Source organism: Notolepis coatsorum (assembly GCF_963971535.1).
Source record: "Notolepis coatsorum genome assembly, chromosome: 9".
Taxonomy (NCBI): domain Eukaryota; kingdom Metazoa; phylum Chordata; class Actinopteri; order Aulopiformes; family Paralepididae; genus Notolepis; species Notolepis coatsorum.
This window is the reverse complement of record NC_140173.1, coordinates 51501066-51521000: the sequence shown is the minus strand read 5'-3', so window position 1 is coordinate 51521000 and position 19935 is coordinate 51501066. Positions and strand designations below refer to the sequence as shown.

At 49.2% G+C, this 19935-nt stretch overlaps 1 protein-coding gene across 1 annotated transcript in view; it reads right to left on the bottom strand.

Moving 5' to 3' along the window:
• The window catches only part of ptpn20 (protein tyrosine phosphatase non-receptor type 20), a gene marked incomplete at both ends in the record, with an annotated part of 317069 nt that overhangs the window by 123544 nt on the left and 173590 nt on the right, over nucleotides 1-19935 (bottom strand). Inside the window, 2 exons of the mRNA XM_084321867.1 lie at nucleotides 18031-18242; nucleotides 19532-19691. Of these exons, the coding sequence (XP_084177993.1) occupies nucleotides 18031-18242; nucleotides 19532-19691 (372 nt within the window). The remainder of the gene's footprint in view (nucleotides 1-18030; nucleotides 18243-19531; nucleotides 19692-19935) is intronic.

The window sequence follows — 19935 nt, the reverse complement described above, 5'->3', positions numbered from 1 at the left end:
TCATGGGTGAATGGGCTGAGGTCTAGGGTTGGTGTGCTTGTTGTGAATATTATGAATGGCTATGCGGGACTGGGCTCTCTGGTCCGCATCCCCGTAACGTTGTGTGTATGGGCTAGCCCATTCTACAGTGTATTGGTGGTGTTTTTAGTTCATTTATTCATTAACCCCTTCATGGATGCACACCACAGTGGAGGTTGCTGGTTGCAACCACCGCTGGTGCTCAGTGTTTATGAAGCAGGTGGCATCAGTCCTTTGCCTCTGGCATGTTGAAACAGTGCCCCGCCCGGCCGACGCCATGAGGTGGGTCGGCCCGGCGGGTGGCTGGTGGGCTGTTAAAGCCTATACCGCCACGGTATAGAATTAGCAGCGATTAGTAACTTTGTTCGCATTGCTGTTTTTTTCTGTCAAAAATGGTGTCTGGTGGCGGGGCCATGAGGGCCAGCCGACGTCGAAACATTGCGCGAGGTTGTTGACGTTATTAGCTTTGACCTAGCCGCAAGCTATAACCGCAGGGAGGTTCCCTCCTCAGGGCTCCCCTCTCCGCAGAGGTCTTCCGCTGGAGCGTGGGCGGTATTTGTCCTAGGCCCCACACCGCCTCACGCCGCGCAGCCAGAGGTGAGAGCACGGCCTCATCAGCGACTATGGCGAGGCCCTCGACAGGCGGCCATGTTTCCCCCGCCAGAGGTATCCTGGGCGTTGAGTCAACAGGTGTCCACAAGGCCGACAGCCTTGGCGGCTGAGGGTTCAGCCATGTTGGATGAGCACGGCCTGAGAAACCGTCGCCGTCCTGCCGCGAGCAGCCCGCTCTCCGATCACTCCCTCCCCCAACACCAGCGGAAAAGGGGCTCTGATTTGTTTCCTTTGGCTGCGGGCCGCGAGCCTTCGTTGAAGCGCATGCGGCCCCACGTTTCGCTTCTCATGGGGACAGGGGCTGACACCCAGTTGATGGCTGAGCCTGGGTCTGTCCGTGAGAATGTTGTGCTGTCAAGCGGCTCCCACACCATAAGCTGTGTTTGGTTGAGCCTGGTGTTACGTCTGTCAACTACAAGTGTTGTCAGCAGGGGGGCTCGAGACCTTTTTGAGGCACACAGTACGGGCTTCCCCGACCTCGCCTTCGCCAGGCCGGGTATCATGTTGGTGCCTCCCACTCCTGAAAGATTGGCAGTGGTCTCGCAGGCGCGCGTGATTTGGGTGGTAGTAATATCACTGCAGGGCTACGGTGTGTAGGAACCCATGGGGGCCTCACAACTTGCATGTCCAGCTGCAGAACTCCTCAGCATGTTCTGGAGGGGTGTTCAGTGGGGGAGCTTTTGTCACCTAGACTGATGTCAGCTTCCCCTGTATCAAACCGGCCCTTTCTGTCGGGGTCCCCCCTTGGGTGTGATTGCCTCGTGGGTAGTGTCAGGGTCAGATGTCCCGACTCCACGGAACGCTCTGCTCGCACGGGTCCAGGGTTGGCTACACACAGCGGGTGGGACCGGGCCGCCTATCTACAGTTCCTAGCGGACCTGCGCCAAATGGTGGCGGGTGCGTTGGGAGTATCATCACATATGGCTACAGCAGTACCATATGTCGAGGTGGATGGAGAGAACACTGAGGCGGGGACTTGTATTTACACAACCCCACCCGTTTTCGGGTTTGGTACAGACCCTATTGTCAGGGTCGCCAGCAGTGACAGCTCTGGTCAACGAGATCCAATCTCTGTGGACGAAGCAAGCCATCGTCGTGGCGTTTTCCTCCCGGTATTCTCTGGTGCCCGAGAAATCGGGAGGGGGGGGTGTCAGACCCATGCTGGACCTGTCCCATGGGAAGATTCAGCGTTTTTTGGATCGTCTCCTACCTGTTGAACACTGTCAGGTGGGGACCTGGTTCTCCTCCATAGACCTGTAGGATGCGTATTCGCATCCCCGATCTTCCATCCTAGGGCTTACCTACGCTTCCTTTGCAGGGTTTAGCGTGTGAGTACCAGAGGCTGCTGTTCGGCTTTTCTCTGGCTCCCCGCATCTTCACCAAGTGCGTGGAGGCCGCACTGGGGCCTCTGCATCATCAGGGGTTACGAAGTGTATTCTGCCCTGACGACGTTCTGGTCCTTGGCGGTCAAGGTGGATCATCAGGTCTCATACCAGGCAGGTGGTGGAGTTCCCCACCAGCCTGGGGTTTGCTGTAGACTGGAAGTAGAGTACTCCTCTTCCCAGTCAACGGGTGGAGTGCTATGGGCATCCCTCTCAGAGCGTGTTATCAACACGCTCAGGAAGTTCCGTCCTAGGACGGTTACGGCGCTGTCCGTGATACGCCTGCTCGGTATGATGGCATCTGCTCATTCCGTGGTCCCTCTTGGCCTCTTCTTCACCCCAGGAGGAGGTTACGGAGGTGGTTTTTTTCCAGTATGGAAATAGACCTGGTGAGAGGCAAGTGGAAGCGGCTAAGGTTCCTGTGTCAGTACTGGGGGACCTATGGGCAGTAGGCTGTCACACGTCACGTTTTTCACCGACGCCTCCCTCGCTGGAGACGTGTTGGGCCAACGCAGTAGGGGGCAGCTGGCAAGCCATGCTGCCCGGTCTGCGCTATGTTCAATGTGTTGGTATTGAAGGCGGTCCTTCTGGTCCTCAAACGGTGTTTGATCAGGACGGACAATACGACGTCAGCATCGTATATCGACAGACAGGGAGGAGTACGCTCCCCCCGTCTGCACCGGGCGGCGGGCGGCTGGCTATGGGCGTTCTCCATCTGCGCAGCCTGAGGGCTCTCCACATCCCCGGCAGGGTGAATGTGGGTATAGGTGTGATGTCGCGGGGCAGTCCTCACCCTGACGAGTGGGGATTACGTCTGGACATAGTCAGGCAGGTCTGGGACCGATGCCGTGGCCGCCTGGGATTCTTTCCCCCCATACATCTGTTAGGTCAGTTGTTGGGGCAGGTACGTTGAGGAGCGCAGGACCTTGATCCTGATTGCGCCAGACCGGGGCGCAGCTGTGTGGTTCCCGGTTCTGATCCAGATCTTGGTAGCCCCGTCGTGGCCTGTTCCTTGGTCATCGCGGGCCCTCTCTCAAGCGCACGGGTCTCTGTGTTAGTTCCCTGTGCTGGGCCAGCCGCTGATGGTTTGGCTGGTGAGAGGGTGAGTCTGGAGAGGATGGATCCTTCTGTGGTTGACACCATCCGGAACGCGCATGCTCCCTCCACTATCGCGGTTTACGCGGGTAGGTGGCGTATTTTCCAAGAGTGGTGTAAGGCCACCCTCTTGTGAAGCGTTTCCTGCTTGGCGCTCGGCGCCTTAAGCCGGTGAAACGTTCTCTGGCTCCGAGTTGGGATCTTCAATTGGTCCTTGGTCGGTTGTCCGAGGCCCCGTTTGAGCCTCTTGAGCAAGCGCCTTTGGAACAGCTGTCGTTCAAGACTGCGTTCCTGCTGGCCATCACCTCCGCTAAGCGTGTGGGTGAGCTCTGTGCTCTCTCGGTGCGGCCTGAGTGTGTCTATTCGTTTCGATAGCGGTGCCACTCTGAGGCCTAACCCAGTCTTCGTGCCAAAAAATATCCAAAGCTCTTACGCTCCAGGGATATTATGGTTCAGGCGTTTCATCCGCCTCCTCACACTAGTGAGGTAGAGGCGAGCCTTCACCTGTCATGTCCGGTCCGGGCTTTGGGGATTTACCTCAGCCGTACTCAGGGCCTCAGGGCTACCGATCAACTTTTTGTCTGTTGCGGTGGCTCTCGCACTGGTAAGGCACTGTCGAAACAGCGCCTGTCCCATTGGTTATGCGAGGGCATTGCCCTTCGCTACACGTTGTCTGGGCTGGCACCCCCTGGGGGTGTCAGGGTGCACTCCACTCGTGGGGTGGCGGCCTCTGCCGCCCTGTTAGGAGGGGCCTCGGTGGAGGACATCTGTGCTGCGGCCTCATGGTCCTCCCCGGGTCCCTTCGTAAGGTTTTACCTCATGGACATGACTGGGGGTTCTGTCTCCCAGGCGGTTCTGAGGTCTGGAACCTCCCCTGCTTCCCGCCTTTCGGTGGGTTAGCAGGGGTGTGTGGGTGTGGACCACAAGGTGTTGTGTCACACAAGGTCCCACCAGTGCTGTGCGTTTGGAGGTTTCTAGTTCCCTCTTTTTCGCACTTGGGTGGAGTTGACTGCCGCCCCCTCTTCACTAGGAAGGAGGGGTGACGGGACTCCCCTCCCCCCTGATGTGGGCTTACGGGTCCTCAGGGGGTACATTTGTCGGGCCTCGCGTCCGCTCTACCCCATATCTCGGTATGGCATAAGAGCGGGACGCGATGCCAGTACGAGTATATAACGATAGGTTATGTATATAACCTAGTTATATGAGTACTGGCTAAGCGTCCCGCTCTTAGCGTGCCCCGAGGTCCCTTGGGGGGGGGGTTTCTGATGGAAAACTCTTCCCGAGGAAGGGTGAGTGGTGACCACGCCTGGTGTCTTATAGTAAGCCACTGAGGCGGGGCCTGGTCAAGTGCAAGGGTGTTTAGTTTTTCGTTATGTAGTACAGTAGGTACTAGAAGATGAGGTATATCTCGGTATGGCATAAGAGCGGGACGCTTAGCCAGTACTCATATAACTAGGTTATATACATAACCTATCGTTAACATTTCACTACCACACTACAGAAGGTTAACCCTTTCACTACCACACTACAGAAGGTTAACATTTCACTACCACACTAATTTTAAAATAAACTATCATGACTTTTCCTTTTTCCTCTGGGTGTTGTGTTTGCAGTGTCACAAGACAGAGTCATTGTCATAACAAAGAACCTGAGACTGGAACGCTGCCAGGTGTTAATTGCCCCAGAGAGAGGGGGCCATGGATTACAATGAATTCTGGCTAGTGTTGTAGTTGTTTTACACTGTAAGTGTAAACTCTTGAAGGCCATTTTCTCTGAATACGTTTTGTGATATCACCATGATTCATAGGAAGTAGCTTGAAAATTATCCGACCAAAATGTTCAAGTAATGGCTTATTTTGAAGGTATGAATCTGTACTTTCATAATATGTAATTTTTTTTTTGAAGATCCCTCAACATGACCATGAACACCATGCCTAGTTACATTTGTTTTTGCACACAGGGACAAGTGAGGATAGGAAGATACCCTGGGGTCTACATCTTAGCATCACGTAGGTTTACATGTTGTTACAACCCTAGGTTAGAGTGAGCACCACCCACTGTCAAGTGGGGTGGGTTATTATTTCTTTTTGTATTTAATTTGGAGCCACTGATGGTTCTCCTTGATCCCTGTGTTGCCTTTTTTAGTAAATAAACATTATTATTTTATAATCTGTTTCTTGGTTTTGTGTCGCTGCACCCTCACCCACCGACCCTTTAACACTTTGAGTGCCAGTGACGCTTTTTGTCGTTAGTTCATGCCGCCAGTTGAGTGCCGGCAACGCTATATAGCATTTGTTTGTCGTATTTTTTTTTATTAGCGATTTGAATTCATATTTCATCAATCAAGCCTCACGCTAGTGTTGCAGACTCTCTCTGAGCTCAATTGGGAAAATACCTCCCCCTATCGTCTCTCCCTGTGTAACTGCACCCCAATAGCGAATATTACCGTTTTCATTGAGGTTTCTTACAAATTAACGATGCTTTATGTTGTCCTTTATATGCCGATTATCATTAAAATCTTAAATTGTACCATATGTCCCCCTTTAGACAACATATGTAACGCTACCAGCGCACTTTTGTTAAGATAATTAGTTTACCATTCGCGGTCGCTATACTGAGGCCGCAGTAATAGTTTACCGCTGTTCAGATCACATCGAAGAATAGACACATCCCAGTGACCTGTGACCTGTGCTAAGGATCTTGGGAAGTGTATTGTTGTAGTTTTCAACATTTTCACCTTTTAATTTTAAACCAATGCTGCCATCTACTGACAACAGAAAGTGTTGTCTATCGTCACCTTTAGAGTCACTTCCGTATACACCGTCGCCCGAAACCCATTCTAGAGATTCCCACTTTTTACTGGGAATGGGGCGTGGCCGTATTTGGTCCCAGACAATAAGAGTGGCTGCGATTGGTCACCGTGACGTCAGTTTAGACTGATGGGGGGGGGGGGCGGTCCAGCCTCCTCGTGTTACTTCTCCGGCGAAGCATCTGAAGAGATCCAAGTTGATCGCCGGCCCGGAAAACGCGTTGATTATGTATTTCCAGCACCCAACGCTGAATCAATAAACGCGATCGATATTTGGAATGGCGATCAGGAATCCGAGTGCTTTATTTACATGTTAAAATCACAAATATTTTCTTCTGGGGGACAATGCCCACAAACCCCTGCAGGGGTTTGGTTTACAAACATGTCACCTTTTTCACCTCTTTTTTTTCAGTTTGCATGTGATGATGAATATGATGATGAATAGTTTTATTTTCGGTCTTTGTTTACAGATAAATCAAAAACACACATGATGACAACGTTTTTGTGTATGCCAGAATATTCCAGTAAAGGGCGATTATCACGGAATCTTTATATTTTCCTGAAACTTTCAAGAAAACGAGGGCTTTTCAAAATGCTATAAAACGGAAATTAACAGATTAAAAAACAATCCGTTTCGACAATGTTGACTGCAAACAAGTCATTGATAAGCGACGGCCAGATTATACACATAGCCATAATTTAAGACAGAGATTATGCGTTCACAGCGCTATCATTGAAGTTGGTGCTGGCATTCAACCATGTTTTACCATGTTCACCAGTTTAAGTTTAAGTTTAAGTTTATTTGGATCCCCATTAGCCACAGCAGTGCTGGGGCTATTCTTCCTGGGGTCCATAACACGTAAAATACAGTTACAGACTTATACACTCACAACATTCACATGTCATACAGACAATTAAAACAACAATAAAAACTCCTAATCAAATTCATAATACAATACAACAATATATACGCCTTATGAATTCATAATACAATACAATAATACCTACTCATAATTAATTATATACTATTTAGCTTTTACATACATTATCTATGTTCATATCAGCCAATTATACAATCTTTTAATAATATATCCCTATCAGACACATGCCTTTTCATCTATATATACCTATCTCTTTATCAGACACATACATTTTCATTTACGTACACACTATCTATTAGGGAATGTCAATTTCTTTGGTTGAAAATGTTGTTTTACCACGATTTTGAAACGACATTTACTATTCTCCTGCTTAACATGTCTGGGAAGAGAGTTCCATTCCTGCATACCACGGAACATGACAGTTCGCTTCATTGCATTTTCGGTCTTTGTTTACAGATAAATCAAAAACACACATGTGTGGACTTTCAAAAAAAGAAAAGAAAAAGAAAAAATCACAGTGGCATCCAAAGTGTTAAGAGACAACCTTTTCCTATCAAACCATTTCTTTAACTTGATCAATTCCCTTTCTACTGTTTTCAATAATTATTTTATGTCCTCCCCTGAACAAAGTAAATTAGTATCATCAGCAAACGTAAACATTTTCAAAATATTCAATACTGTAAAAATATCATTTAAATAAAGTATAAATAACTTGGGTCCCAATACGGAACCCTGTGGAACACCACAAGTGACACCTCTTATTCCATACCGTTCCATTTTTTGTAAAAGTAGGGAATGATCAATTGTGTCAAATGCTTTACATAAGTCAATAAATACACCTATTGAGGGTTTGTTTTTCATTAATTGCTGTTACTGCTAAGGATGTTGATCTATTGCTCCTAAAACCATATTGATGGTCACTCAATAATCCATATTTTTCAATAAATGGTTATATATATAAATGGTATAATGGTTATACTCTAGTTACTGAAACTGATTGAATATGGCACCGCCCCACCTAGAATATTTTCCACCAGCCGCCACTGGGTGCCACCCTAGTGATTGATTCATTCATTTAATGTACTCGATATATTAAATTACAATATACCCATCAGCAATGGCATATCACATAAAAAATTAAAGTTTGTGTGTGTGTGTGTGCTCATTTGTGTGCATGTTTGTCTGTGTATTTATGTGTGTGTGTGTGTGCATGCTCAGTGGAGGTAGGGCTCACGCACAAAACCCACCAGGCGCGGACGCAAGGCGTGAGGCAGGCGGGCGATCAGAACTTCACTTTCGCTACCATGTTAACAGGCATCACTGTTCACACCGGCCGAGTGCGGGCGGGAAGCACATTTGGTTTGGTTGGATTCAGAGGCGTGCGCCCAGGGCCTCCGCTAGGGGCATGCGAGATGTGCGGTCGCACTGGGCCTCGCGAGAAGGGGGGCCTCGCAAAAAATAAAAAATAAAATTTCTTTTTTTAATCAAAATCAAAATAAATAGAATGTTAACAATCACTTTCCATCACAGACCTAAAATCTAGTTTTGCTTACATGCTTATATATTTCACATTAGACATGTTTGTAGAATAGTGTAGACACGTGAATGTGTCTGACTTAGGCCTGTCGCGATAAGCAATAAATCAATTTATCGCCCGATAATTAAAATGAATGCAATGATTTTGACGGGCGCGATTAATTGCTGTTTGCGTGTTTGTTTTAATGAGGCGGAACCAGTACCTCTTGTCAGTCACTCTCCGTGTGGGGAGGCGGGCCGCTGGCGTTACTAGAGTACAGCACGGGAGCTCCTGTGAGCACCATGCGTATATTGGGCAGTAGCAACGCTACATAGCTTAACTACATTTCTCAATAGTGTTGCTCCTTTTGAACCAAGTAGCATTCTTTGTAGTGTAGCTATTTTTAGACCCAAGTAGTTACTCGCTACTGCCCGGAGAAACTGGACTGCTAAATAAAGATTAAAGATCTAGCGTTGATGCTATTCAATGCTATCAACATTAGCTAAATAGCTAACCAACGAAATACAATGTATAACATAGCTACAACACACAATAACGTTAATACAATTACATGCATCATTGTTTACAATGAACGGGTGGGAGGGCGGTTAGGTGGCCGAGCGGAGATTGCGTTCGTCACCAACCCCGGAGCTGTGAGCTGGATTCACCTGTTCGAATCCAGCTCACAGCTCCGGGGTTGTCACCAGCTTGGCTGGCCGTCTGCACTAATACAATTGGCTGTATTAGAGGGTGGGAGAAGCTGGCGGGGTGGGTCCGGGTCGTTGTAAACAGCGACTCCTACAGTTCGGTCGGGGCGCCTGCTAAGCGCGGATAGGACTTGAGGGGGATAATGTGATCCTCCCACACGCTACGCCCTCTCGATGAGAATCCGCGCTGCCAGGTGAAAAGAAGCGGTGATTGGCTGGACGTGTGTCGGAGGAAGCACGTGGTAGCCTCCACTCTCCCAGATGATCTGACTGTGGGGGGTAAGTGCGCAGCGACCAGGAAGGGACTGGGAATTGGCATACGACTAACATTGGGATGGGAGAAAATCGGAGGAAAATGGAGGGGGAAAAAGACCAATAAAAAAAAAACAATGAACGGGTGGGGCTAGTCAAAGGACTGGACACAGGGACAAGTTAAACATGAATTAATTTATTATAACAGGTAGTTTTGAGTTGGGCTGTCGTGCCTACACACCACAGGGCTATTGTATATACGGCTTTGACGCTTGCTCCTCATCGTTGATTGCCTGTAGTAGCTGCATCTAACGTTAGTAGCTAACGTTAAAACTAACCTAAAGTTAGTTGTTCACCAACAATCTCAACATTTGTTTTATCATTAGCTCAAAAACACAGAACCGGACAAGACAAGTTGTCCGCTCATAGGTTCTGCTAGGATAATAACAACAATACTTCCGCTCCGGTCGGTGGGTTTCAAAATAAAAGAGCAAAGTCTAAAACACCGGAAAATACGTTTATTTTGTACAGCGTTTTCCTCCACGAGTACATCATGTGATCAATCGATCTGGATTATTTTTGCCCATCCCTAGTTTATCCTGTGCTGAAAAGTCTCCATTCCAATAGAGATAGTATATATTTTGGTTTATTTGATTATTGTTTCACTGCCTTTTATTTATTACGTTTCCACAGTTTTTTCCCCATACTTTATTAACATTTTGTACATGGTACCGCAAGGTACATTAATAATACAAGTACATGTTAAAAGGAAGACACAAAAAGCCAGACAGAGGGCTTGTTTCCAGTTTCAGTTTGTTTTATAATAAACAATCAAACTGAGCATTTTTTGCCTGCCTATTTGTTTGGTGGAAACTTGATCATGAAGTTGATAAAAAAAAAAGTAGTGCCGATGTAGCTAGCTAATTTTGCCATGTTGCTTGTAGTGTAGCTTGCTACATTTCTCTCTGGATAGCTATTGTTGTAGTTGAGCTATATTTAAATCGACTACCCTAACTGGTAGTGTAGCTTACTACATTTTACAAGTAGCTTGCCCATCACATAATCCGCGAGCCACAGTAAACAAACGTGAGCCACTGTTAGGGTGACCAGGTGTCCCGCTTTTGGTTGTACTGCACATCCATTTGACCTAATGTCCCGCGTCCTGCATATTGAGAGGATGTCCCTCTTTTCGAAGCAAAAAAAAAACATGGGTCTAAAATCCCCTTCCTACAGTAAACTTAGCAACCCGCCTCTTGTCCACACACATTGCTCTGCTTGTTTTATCATTGCTCTCACAGAGATAAAACTGGGAACGAGGTTACTCTGCTTGTGACGCTACCTCATATCGCAGATCTGAGGTTAGGTAGTAATTTAGGATATTTAAAATGTCTTCCAATGTTAAATAAAGGTTTATTGCACTTTGAAACGGTTTCCTTGCATTATTATGCTATTATCATTATATTAGTAAAAAAAATTAAAAGGTTCATTGAAAACTTTTGGGAAATACATTTCTCAAACAAAAAAGTTCTCTCAAAACCGCAATAATATTACATATCGCAAAATTTTTTGGGACAATTAATTGCCCAGCTAAATGTGTTATCGTGACAGGCCTAGTCTGACTTGTTCCGGGCCCTGCAGATATATGCTATTGGTTTCAATGACCCGTTTACTTTTGTGCCCGGCAAAGCATCGTGGGAGGACTAACACTAGGGGGAGCTGGTTGGCGTCGGTCTTGTGAGGGCTGGCCCAGTACTGCACGCTTCCAGGTACCAATTACCATCACGCACCTGAAAGGAGTTTCCAATCAGCTCGAAGGGAGCCCTTTTATACACAGGGTTTCTGAACGTTCAGTGTCGGGTCGTTTTGCTACCACCAGCTACTGCTTGTTCCTCTTGTGTTGTTTCTCCAGTACGCCCTTGGAAGTCGCCGCTGTTACCCCTCTCTGCCTCCGTAGACCCATGCCTCGTATCTCACTTTGCCCTTGGTGAGTTTTTGGAAGTATATTTTTGATGCTCTGATTTCCTAATTTTTTCCTGGACTCAATACCTTCTTTCTGTTTTTTGTGTGTTCCGTAAACACTGAAGAGGTGTTGCTTGTTTTGGTACTGGACTCTGCTTAGTTAATGGACTGCCTCATATCCTACGTTCGATTAATGACACTCTTTTTCTTGTTCCTCCCCGAGTGGATATTGAATAAGCTGCAGAGCCGCAGAGCTGCAGAGCCGCAGAGCCTACTCTGCTAAGGGACATTCCCCCTGAATGCTTTACGTTGTTTTTTGCTCATTTCTGTTTGTAAATAAATACGCCCATAGTTTTTGGCTAACTCTGAACTACCTGTCAGTGTCGTGCTGTTGGGGTTGTTTACAAACCATAACATTACGACCCGACCATGTCGACCCCAACCGACACAGACAGTGTTAGAGCAGCCTTGGCAGGTCAGATCCAGCTGACCAACGACCATACCCAACAGCTAGGCGCGGCTGCGGCTGCTGTGCAGGACCTCCGGGCCCAGGTCCAGCCTATCCAGATTTCCCTAGACATTCTAACCACCCAGCAGACTGCGCAGGGTAATCAGCAGGCTGATATTCTACACCAGCTGCAGACTCTCAGTACAGCATTTAACACCCTGCGTTTAACCCCACCAGTGGAAGGAGTCCCAGCCGGACCACCACCCGCCGCCGCGACTAACCCTGCACCTCCAGACCCCGCTCCTCGGGCTCAGGTCCGGCCTTTGCCTCTACTGCGGCCTTGATGGACACCGTATCTACAACTGTCCTACCCGGCCAAAAGACTAGGCTTGCTGGGACCCCGGGAGATCCTGGTGAGCCATTTTTCCTGTTCCCACACCCATGCACCTCCTAACCATCTGACGAGCGTCACCCTGGCCTGGGCGGACCAGCGGGCGACGGTGGGTGCACTCGTTGACTCGGGGGCTGATGAGAGCTTCCTGGATTTTGAGTTTGCCACCCAGGCCAACATTCCTCTTGAGAACCTCGAGAGGCCCTTGTAGGTTTTCGCGTTGGATCAGCACCGCCTGGCCGACATCACTCAACGCACCTGTCCTGTCCTCCTCACCATTGCTGGTAATCACGTTGAGATACTCCAGTTCTTTATTACCAGATCCCCTCTAGTCCCAGTAGTTCTGGGTCGTCCCTGGCTCGTGCTGCATGAGCCCCACATCGCCTGGTCCTCCGGCACTATCATGGGGTGGAGTGCCTCCTGTCATGCCCTGTGTCTGCAGGCTGCGTCCAGTCCGTCGCCCCGGAGTTCCCCTAGTGTGCCGCCCCCAGACCTCTCAACTATCCCCCCTGAGTACCACGACCTCGGGAAGGTTTTCAGCAAGTCCTGGGCTCAGGCCCTTCCTCCTCATCGGCCTTACGACTGTGCAATCGACCTCTGCTCTGGGGCTCCCCTTCCCGGCAGCCGCCTTTACAGTCTGACCGTCCCTGAGAAGGCGGCGATGGAGAAGTACATCTCTGAGTCCTTGACAGCAGGCCTTATTCGGCCCTCGTCCTCCCCGGTGGGACGGAGGTCTCCGGCCCTGCATTGACTATCGCCAACTCAACGAGATCACCATCAAGAACAAGTATCCTCTTCCTCTCATGAACTCTACCTTCGAGCCCCTCACCCAGGCTACCGTCTTCACTAAACTGGACCTCCGGAGTGCCTACCATCTGGTCCGTATCCGAGAGGGTGACGAGTGGAAGACCGCCTTCAAGACTCCCAGGGGTCATTTTGAGTATCTGGTGATGCCATTCGGCCTCACCAACGCTCCGGCGGTATTCCAGGCGCTCATGAACGACGTCCTCCGTGACATGCTCGAGGAGTTTGTGGTGGTCTACCTTGACGACATCCTCATCTTCTCCAAGACTCTCAAGGAACATGTCCATCATGTCCGCCGAGTACTCGAGCGCCTTCTCCACAACCGGCTCTTCATCAAGGCAGAGAAGTGTCGTTTCCACTCCAGTTCCGTCGATTACCTTGGCTTCATCGTGGAGAGTGGCCTGACCCGAGTCGACCCCCGCAAGATCCAGACTGTGGAGGAGTGGCCGGAGCCCTCTTCTCGGAAGGAGCTACAAAGCTTCCTCGGTTTTGCAAACTTTTACCGGAGGTTCATCTGGAACTACAGCCAAGTGGCGGAACCACTTACCAAGCTGACCTCTCCCTCCCTGCCATTTGACTGGTCTCCAGCGGACTGCGCTGTGTTCCGTTCCCTCAAGAACAGATTTAGCACCGCCCCGGTCTTGCTCCACCCAGACCCCAAGAAGCAGTTCATTGTGGAGGTGGACGCCTCGGATACTGGACTTGGGGCTATCCTGTCTCAGTGGTCGGCGACGGACCAGAAGGTCCATCCGTGCGCCTTCTACTCTCGTCGTTTCCTTCCTGCTGAGAGGAACTATGACATTGGAAATCGGGAGCTGCTGGCAGTAGTGGCTGCCTTGGAGGAGTGGCGTCATTGGCTGGAGGGGGCAGAGGAACCGTTCATCATTTGGACGGACCATAAGAAGTTGACGTACATCCGCGCATCCAAGCGCCTCAACGGCCGGCAAGCCAGGTGGGCCAGCTTCCTCAGTCGGTTCGACTTCTCTTTGACCTTTCGCCCTGGGTCCCGCAACACGAAGGCCGACTCTCTGTCCCGGTTACACTCCAAGGAGGATCCAACCACTGAGGATCCGACTCCCATCCTCCCTGAGGTCAGGGTGGTGGGAGTGGTCACCTGGGGCATCGAGACCGTGGTCAAGCGTGCCTTACGTTTCCACCCCGCTCCAAGCAACGTACCTTATCGTCGCCTCTTCGTCCCCGACTCAGTCCGGTCCCGGGTTCTCCAATGGGGCCATACCAGCCGGTTTGCCTGCCACCCCGGCGTCCACCGCACCTTCTCCTTCCTGGCTCGTCGGTTCTGGTGGCCCACCATGAGGAACGACGTCAGGGAGTTCGTACTGGCCTGCATGGTCTGCGCGCGCACAAGGCCTCTCACCAGGCACCCTTGGGTCTACTACAGCCACTTCCCATTGCGAGCCGCCCTTGGTCCCATGTGGCGTTGGACTTCGTCACTGGCCTTCCACCTTCCCAGGGAAACACAGTCCTTCTGACAGTGGTGGATTGTTTCAGCAAGGGGGTTCACCTCGTGGCCCTTCCCAAGCTTCCATCAGCTTCCGAGACAGTGGACCTCCTAAGGAGCCACGTGTTCCGCCTCCATGGTTTTCCCCAGGATGTCGTCTCGGACCGGGGGCCCCAGTTCACTTCCCAGGTATGGCGGGCCTTTTGTAAGGGATTGGGGGCCACTGTTAGTCTTTCGTCTGGTTACCATCCACAGACTAACGGGCAGACTGAGAGAATGAACCAAAGCGTGGAGTCTGCTCTCCGGTGTGTTGCCGCCAAGAGACCTGCTTCCTGGAGCCGGTTCCTCCCCTGGGTTGAGTACGCCATCAACTCCCTGGTCAGCTCTGCCACCGGCCTCTCGCCGTTCGAGGTATCTCTGGGCTACCAACCCCCTCTTTTCTCTGCACAGGAGTCGGAAGTGGCAATTCCCTCAGTGCAGGTTCATCTCGACCGGTGTCGTCGTGTCTGGGAGATCACCAGGACTGCGCTGCTCCGGGCATCGGAGCGCGCCAGTCGGGGAGCTAACCGACGCCGGATCCCTGCGCCGACTTACCAACCTGGGCAGACGGTATGGTTGTCCTCCAATCCACCGCCAAGAAGCTTAACCCCCGGTTCGTCGGCCCTTTCGAGATCCGGAAGGTGCTCAGTCCCACGGCGGTGAGTCTTAAGCTTCCAGCATCCATGCGCATTCATCCTGTATTTCATGTGTCCCGAGTGAAGCCTGTCTCTCTCAGTCCCCTGATGCCTCCTGCCCCAGATCCGCCTACTCCCGAGATGGTGGATGGACACCCCCAGTGGAAGGTCCGCCAGCTCATGGACATCCGACGCCGAGGACGGGGGTTCCAGTATCTGGTGGACTGGGAGGGATACGGTCCTGAGGAACGGAGCTGGGTCTCCCGCCAGCTCATCATGAACCCCGCCCTGATCACCGACTTCCATCGTTCCCATCCGGAGAAGCCGAGGCCTGGCAGGTCGCCGGGTGGCTCCCGTGGAGGGGGGAGGTGTACTGTGAGGGCTGGCCCAGTACTGCGCGCTTCCAGGTACCAATTACCATCACGCACCTGAAAGGAGTTTCCAATCAGCTCGAAGGGAGCCCTTTTATACACAGGGTTTCTGAACGTTCAGTGTCGGGTCGTTTTGCTACCACCAGCTACTGCTTGTTCCTCTTGTGTTGTTTCTCCAGTACGCCCTTGGAAGTCGCCGCTGTTACCCCTCTCTGCCTCCGTGGACCCGTGCCTCGTATCTCACTTTGCCCTTGGTGAGTTTTTGGAAGTATATTTTTGATGCTCTGATTTTCAAATTTTTTCCTGGACTCAAGACCTTCTTTCTGTTTTTTGTGTGTTCCGTAAACACTGAAGAGGTGTCGCTTGTTTTGGTACTGGACTCTGCTTAGTTACTGGACTGCCTCATATCCTACGTTCGATTAATGACATTCTCTTTTTCTTCTGTTCCTCCCAGAGTGGATATTGAATAAGCTGCAGAGCCGCAGAGCCACAGAGCCAACTCTGCTCTGGGCAGAGCTGCAGAGCCGCAGAGCCTACTCTGCTAAGGGACATTCCCCCTGAATGCTTTACGTTGTTTTTTGCTCATTTCTGTTTGTAAATAAATACGCCCATAGTTTTTGGCTAACTCTGAACTACCTGTCTGTGTCGTACTATTGGGGTTGTTTACAAACCATAACAGGTCTGGTAGTCGGTAGAAGAAGAGGAACTGTATCCACCCACGAGGAGCCACAGGTACGGGGTCTCTTCCATGGCAGCGTCTTGGCCAAAGCATCCTACTTTTGAAAACGTGAAATACCAAATGCATCGGAGCAGAAGAAATAACGCCGCGTGCCGTAAGCTTATCAATACCAAGTATAGTGATTAGGTTACGCCAAGACAAAGAGGACGTTCGGCAGATGGACTGAAGATGAGCGTTAAAGTGTTGCGTGTTAGAACATTCAGTCGGGCTAGCCATGTCGGCTAGTAGCTTAGCTAAAGGCAGGGACAGCTAACTAGCGTTAGATAACCTAGCTAGCTAGTTAGCTAATCTAGCTAGCTAGCGTTAGCTACGTTATCGAGTGCTAATGTATGGCAGATAAACTAGGAAGAGACTCCCAAGTTCATCCGAACGGGGGGACAATATCATGATGGGACTGGTGAACTTTTTCATCTCCACGGTAGGAAAATGCGTCAACGTCGTCTCTTCCTCTTTCTTGGACCTCAACTTTGCCATCGTCCACACGCTGATCCGGTGTGTCCTGGCACTTTCCTCCCTCGTAAATAAGTATCTTCAATGGTGAGTGAAAAACAAATCAAATGTTTTATATTACGTATACCCAGCCTATTACCAGGCAGTGCTATTATAAAAAAAAGAGAATGTCTATGGCATTAGCTATAGAGGCTAGCTATCTGTGATGTTGGCTATGGGCTAGCTATCTGTGTTGGCTATGGGCTAGCTATCTGTGTTGGCTATGGGCTAGCTATCTGTGTTGGCTGTGGGCTAGCTATCTGTGTTGGCTATGGGCTAGCTATCTGTGTTGGCTGTGGGCTAGCTATCTGTGTTGGCTATGGGCTAGCTATCTGTGTTTGCTATGGGCTAGCTATCTGTGTTGGCTATGGCCTAGCTATCTGTGTTGGCTGTGGGCTAGCTATCTGTGTTGGCTATGGGCTAGCTATCTGTGTTGGCTGTGGGCTAGCTATCTGTGTTGGCTATGGGCTCTATCTACAGTTATACTATGTGTCTTTATGCTAGCTTGCTATATCCATCTGTTTACTATACAAGAACCACTCCCGTTCTTGTTTTTAAAGTGACCTTTCATAGCCTCGGGCAGCGCTATTATTTAAGAATACGTTGATTGTATACCCAGCCTCGGGCAGCGCTATTATTTAAGAATACGTTGACTGTATGCACAAAAAATTTATAATTTTTCTAATTAATTAATTAATTAATTAAATATATATATATATTTATTTTTTAACCTTTAAAAAAGGGCCTTGCGTTTAAATCTCGCACAGGGCCTCGCATTTCTCCCAGACGGCACTGCGTGCGCCACATGCATTTTCACAGAAATACACTCAATATCTGCATTATTACCACACATAGATGTTGTTCAATGTGTCTGTATCTTTCCCAATACAAATAAACTATACTTTTTCAGGAGTACAGTCACACTGATTTATCATTCAAAAATGTATTCTAACATTCTAATTAATTATATAATAACTGGTTATACATGCAAAATGGACAATAGAACACTGGAACTGGAAATCTTAAAAAAATCTTCAAACAGGGACTGACTTCGCATATGGACTAGGCATTTACAGCTGTTCCAATGTAAATGTGCCTTCCTCCGTGCGCTTTCGCCCACTCTGAAGTCGGACTTGGTGTGGATGGCCACGCGCGCTGTTCTCACATGAAACCCGCGAGTGCTTGCGCCCGCGCCTGGTGGGTTTCAAGCGTCAGGGCTATTTTATCTGACAAACTCAAGAGTTCACTGTACCAGCGCTGCAGCAGGTCATCACAAATGATTAAACACAAACACAAACACAGACACAGACAGACACACACACACACAAATGGACCTCTTAACAGTCGAATCTGTAACGCCATCAACAGAGTTAATGCACCCTGAACTCCCCCTTTAATAATCAGAATTGACGCCAGCACATTACCTGGTAGGAGAGGTCTCTGACATTCTCTCCGTTCACAGACAGGATGACATCTCCCGCTCTGAGCATGCCGCTCTCCAGCGCCGGCTGGCCCTCAAACAGGCGCTTGATGCGGACCACGCTGCTGCGGTCGGGCCCTGAGCGGAGCTGGGAGATGTAGAAGCTGAAGCCCAGGCCGGTCAGACCCTTCTTCAGGACCACCGCGTGGGTGTTCTCTGCAGGAAGAACAGAGAGGCAGAGACACTGGGTTTATACATAACATAACAGATAGATAGATAGATAGATAGATAGATAGATAGATAGATAGATAGATAGATAGATAGATAGATAGATAGATAGATAGATAGATAGATAGATAGATAGATAGATAGATAGATAGATAGATAGATAGATAGATAGATAGATAGATAGATAGATAGATAGATAGATAGATGACCCTCGACTCATGACCCTCTGCCCTCGCCTGAGGTGTTAAACAGTCTGACGGCTGAGGGGACAATAGATCCTCCGTACCGCTCAGTCTGCGAGCCGTCCGCTGCGGCCGCTCCTGTGTCCTGCCAGGGTGTGATGGAGAGGCTGTCGTTCTTCATGATGTCCTGCATCTTACTCCTTGTGCGTCTCTCCACCACAACCCCCAGTGAGTCCAAGCTCCTACCCAGCACTGAACCTACCCAGTTGTCCTCTTTTTTTGTTTCAGTTCGATCATTAAGTCAATACTCGCCTCCTCAATACATATACAATACACAAATAAGTACTTTTTTTTACATTGAAAGTGATGATAGTTATTATTACAATGTTTCGTTAAATTCAGTGATCTGGTAATTTGCTTCCTAATATATAAAATGTTTGTGTAACAAAGTTGACAGTGGAGGAAACCCAGACGTGGCGGGTTGAGGAAGTGGAGACAGTGGAGGAAACTGTCTCTTTAACAGACGGTGAGTTGAGGCAGACAGGGGGCCGAGGCTGCATCAGCCCCAGGTCCAGTGTGACAGCAACCACAATGTAGCTGTCAGATGACTCACAGCCACCTCTGAGCACTGTGTGTGTGTGTGTGTGTGTGTGTGTGTGTGTGTGTGTGTGTGTGTGTGTGTGTGTGTGTGTGTGTGTGTGTCTTTGTGTGTGTGTGTGCACACGCCTAAGATTGGGTATTTCTGTGGTGTGCATGTATGTGCTATTTGATGTGCGTGACTAGTATCAGTATTATGTGTGCCTGAGGTCGCCTGTGTATGCGCACGCGCGTGTGTATGTGTGTTTGTGTGTGTGTGTGTACACACGCCTAAGATTGGTTATTTCTATGGTGTGTATACGTGCTATTGGATGTGCGTGACTATCAGTATTATGTGTGACTGTGTGTGTGTGTGTGTGTGTGTGTGTGTGTGTGTATGCACCTGAAGCTGCCCATTTGTTTATGAGTGTGTGTCATGTTTAAGTATAGATTATGAAACCAATTTATTTGTGTGTGTGTGTGTGTGTGTGTGTGTGTGCGTGCCTCCTCTCCTCTCACCATCAGTCACAAAGCTGTAGTCCTTGGCTCTGCCAGTCAAGGGCGTATCCAAGGAGACGCGGGTCCTGGGGGTCTGCTGGTACAGTGAGGGGGGGCAGGGTGAGTCAGCTCTGGGCTCAAGCACCACCACGGGCTCTCGTTCCATCAGCAAACTCACAACCTGCAGGGTGAACACATACACATGCATCACACACACACACACACACACACACACACACACACACACACACACACACACACACACACACACACACACACACACACACACACACACACACACACACACACACACACAGTTATATACACTATGTTTTATAAATTATATATAACCTAACATTAATATATGGTTTTATGGATCATCATAACCTCTTACATGTTTCCTCTAACCGGTATGAAGGAGCAGC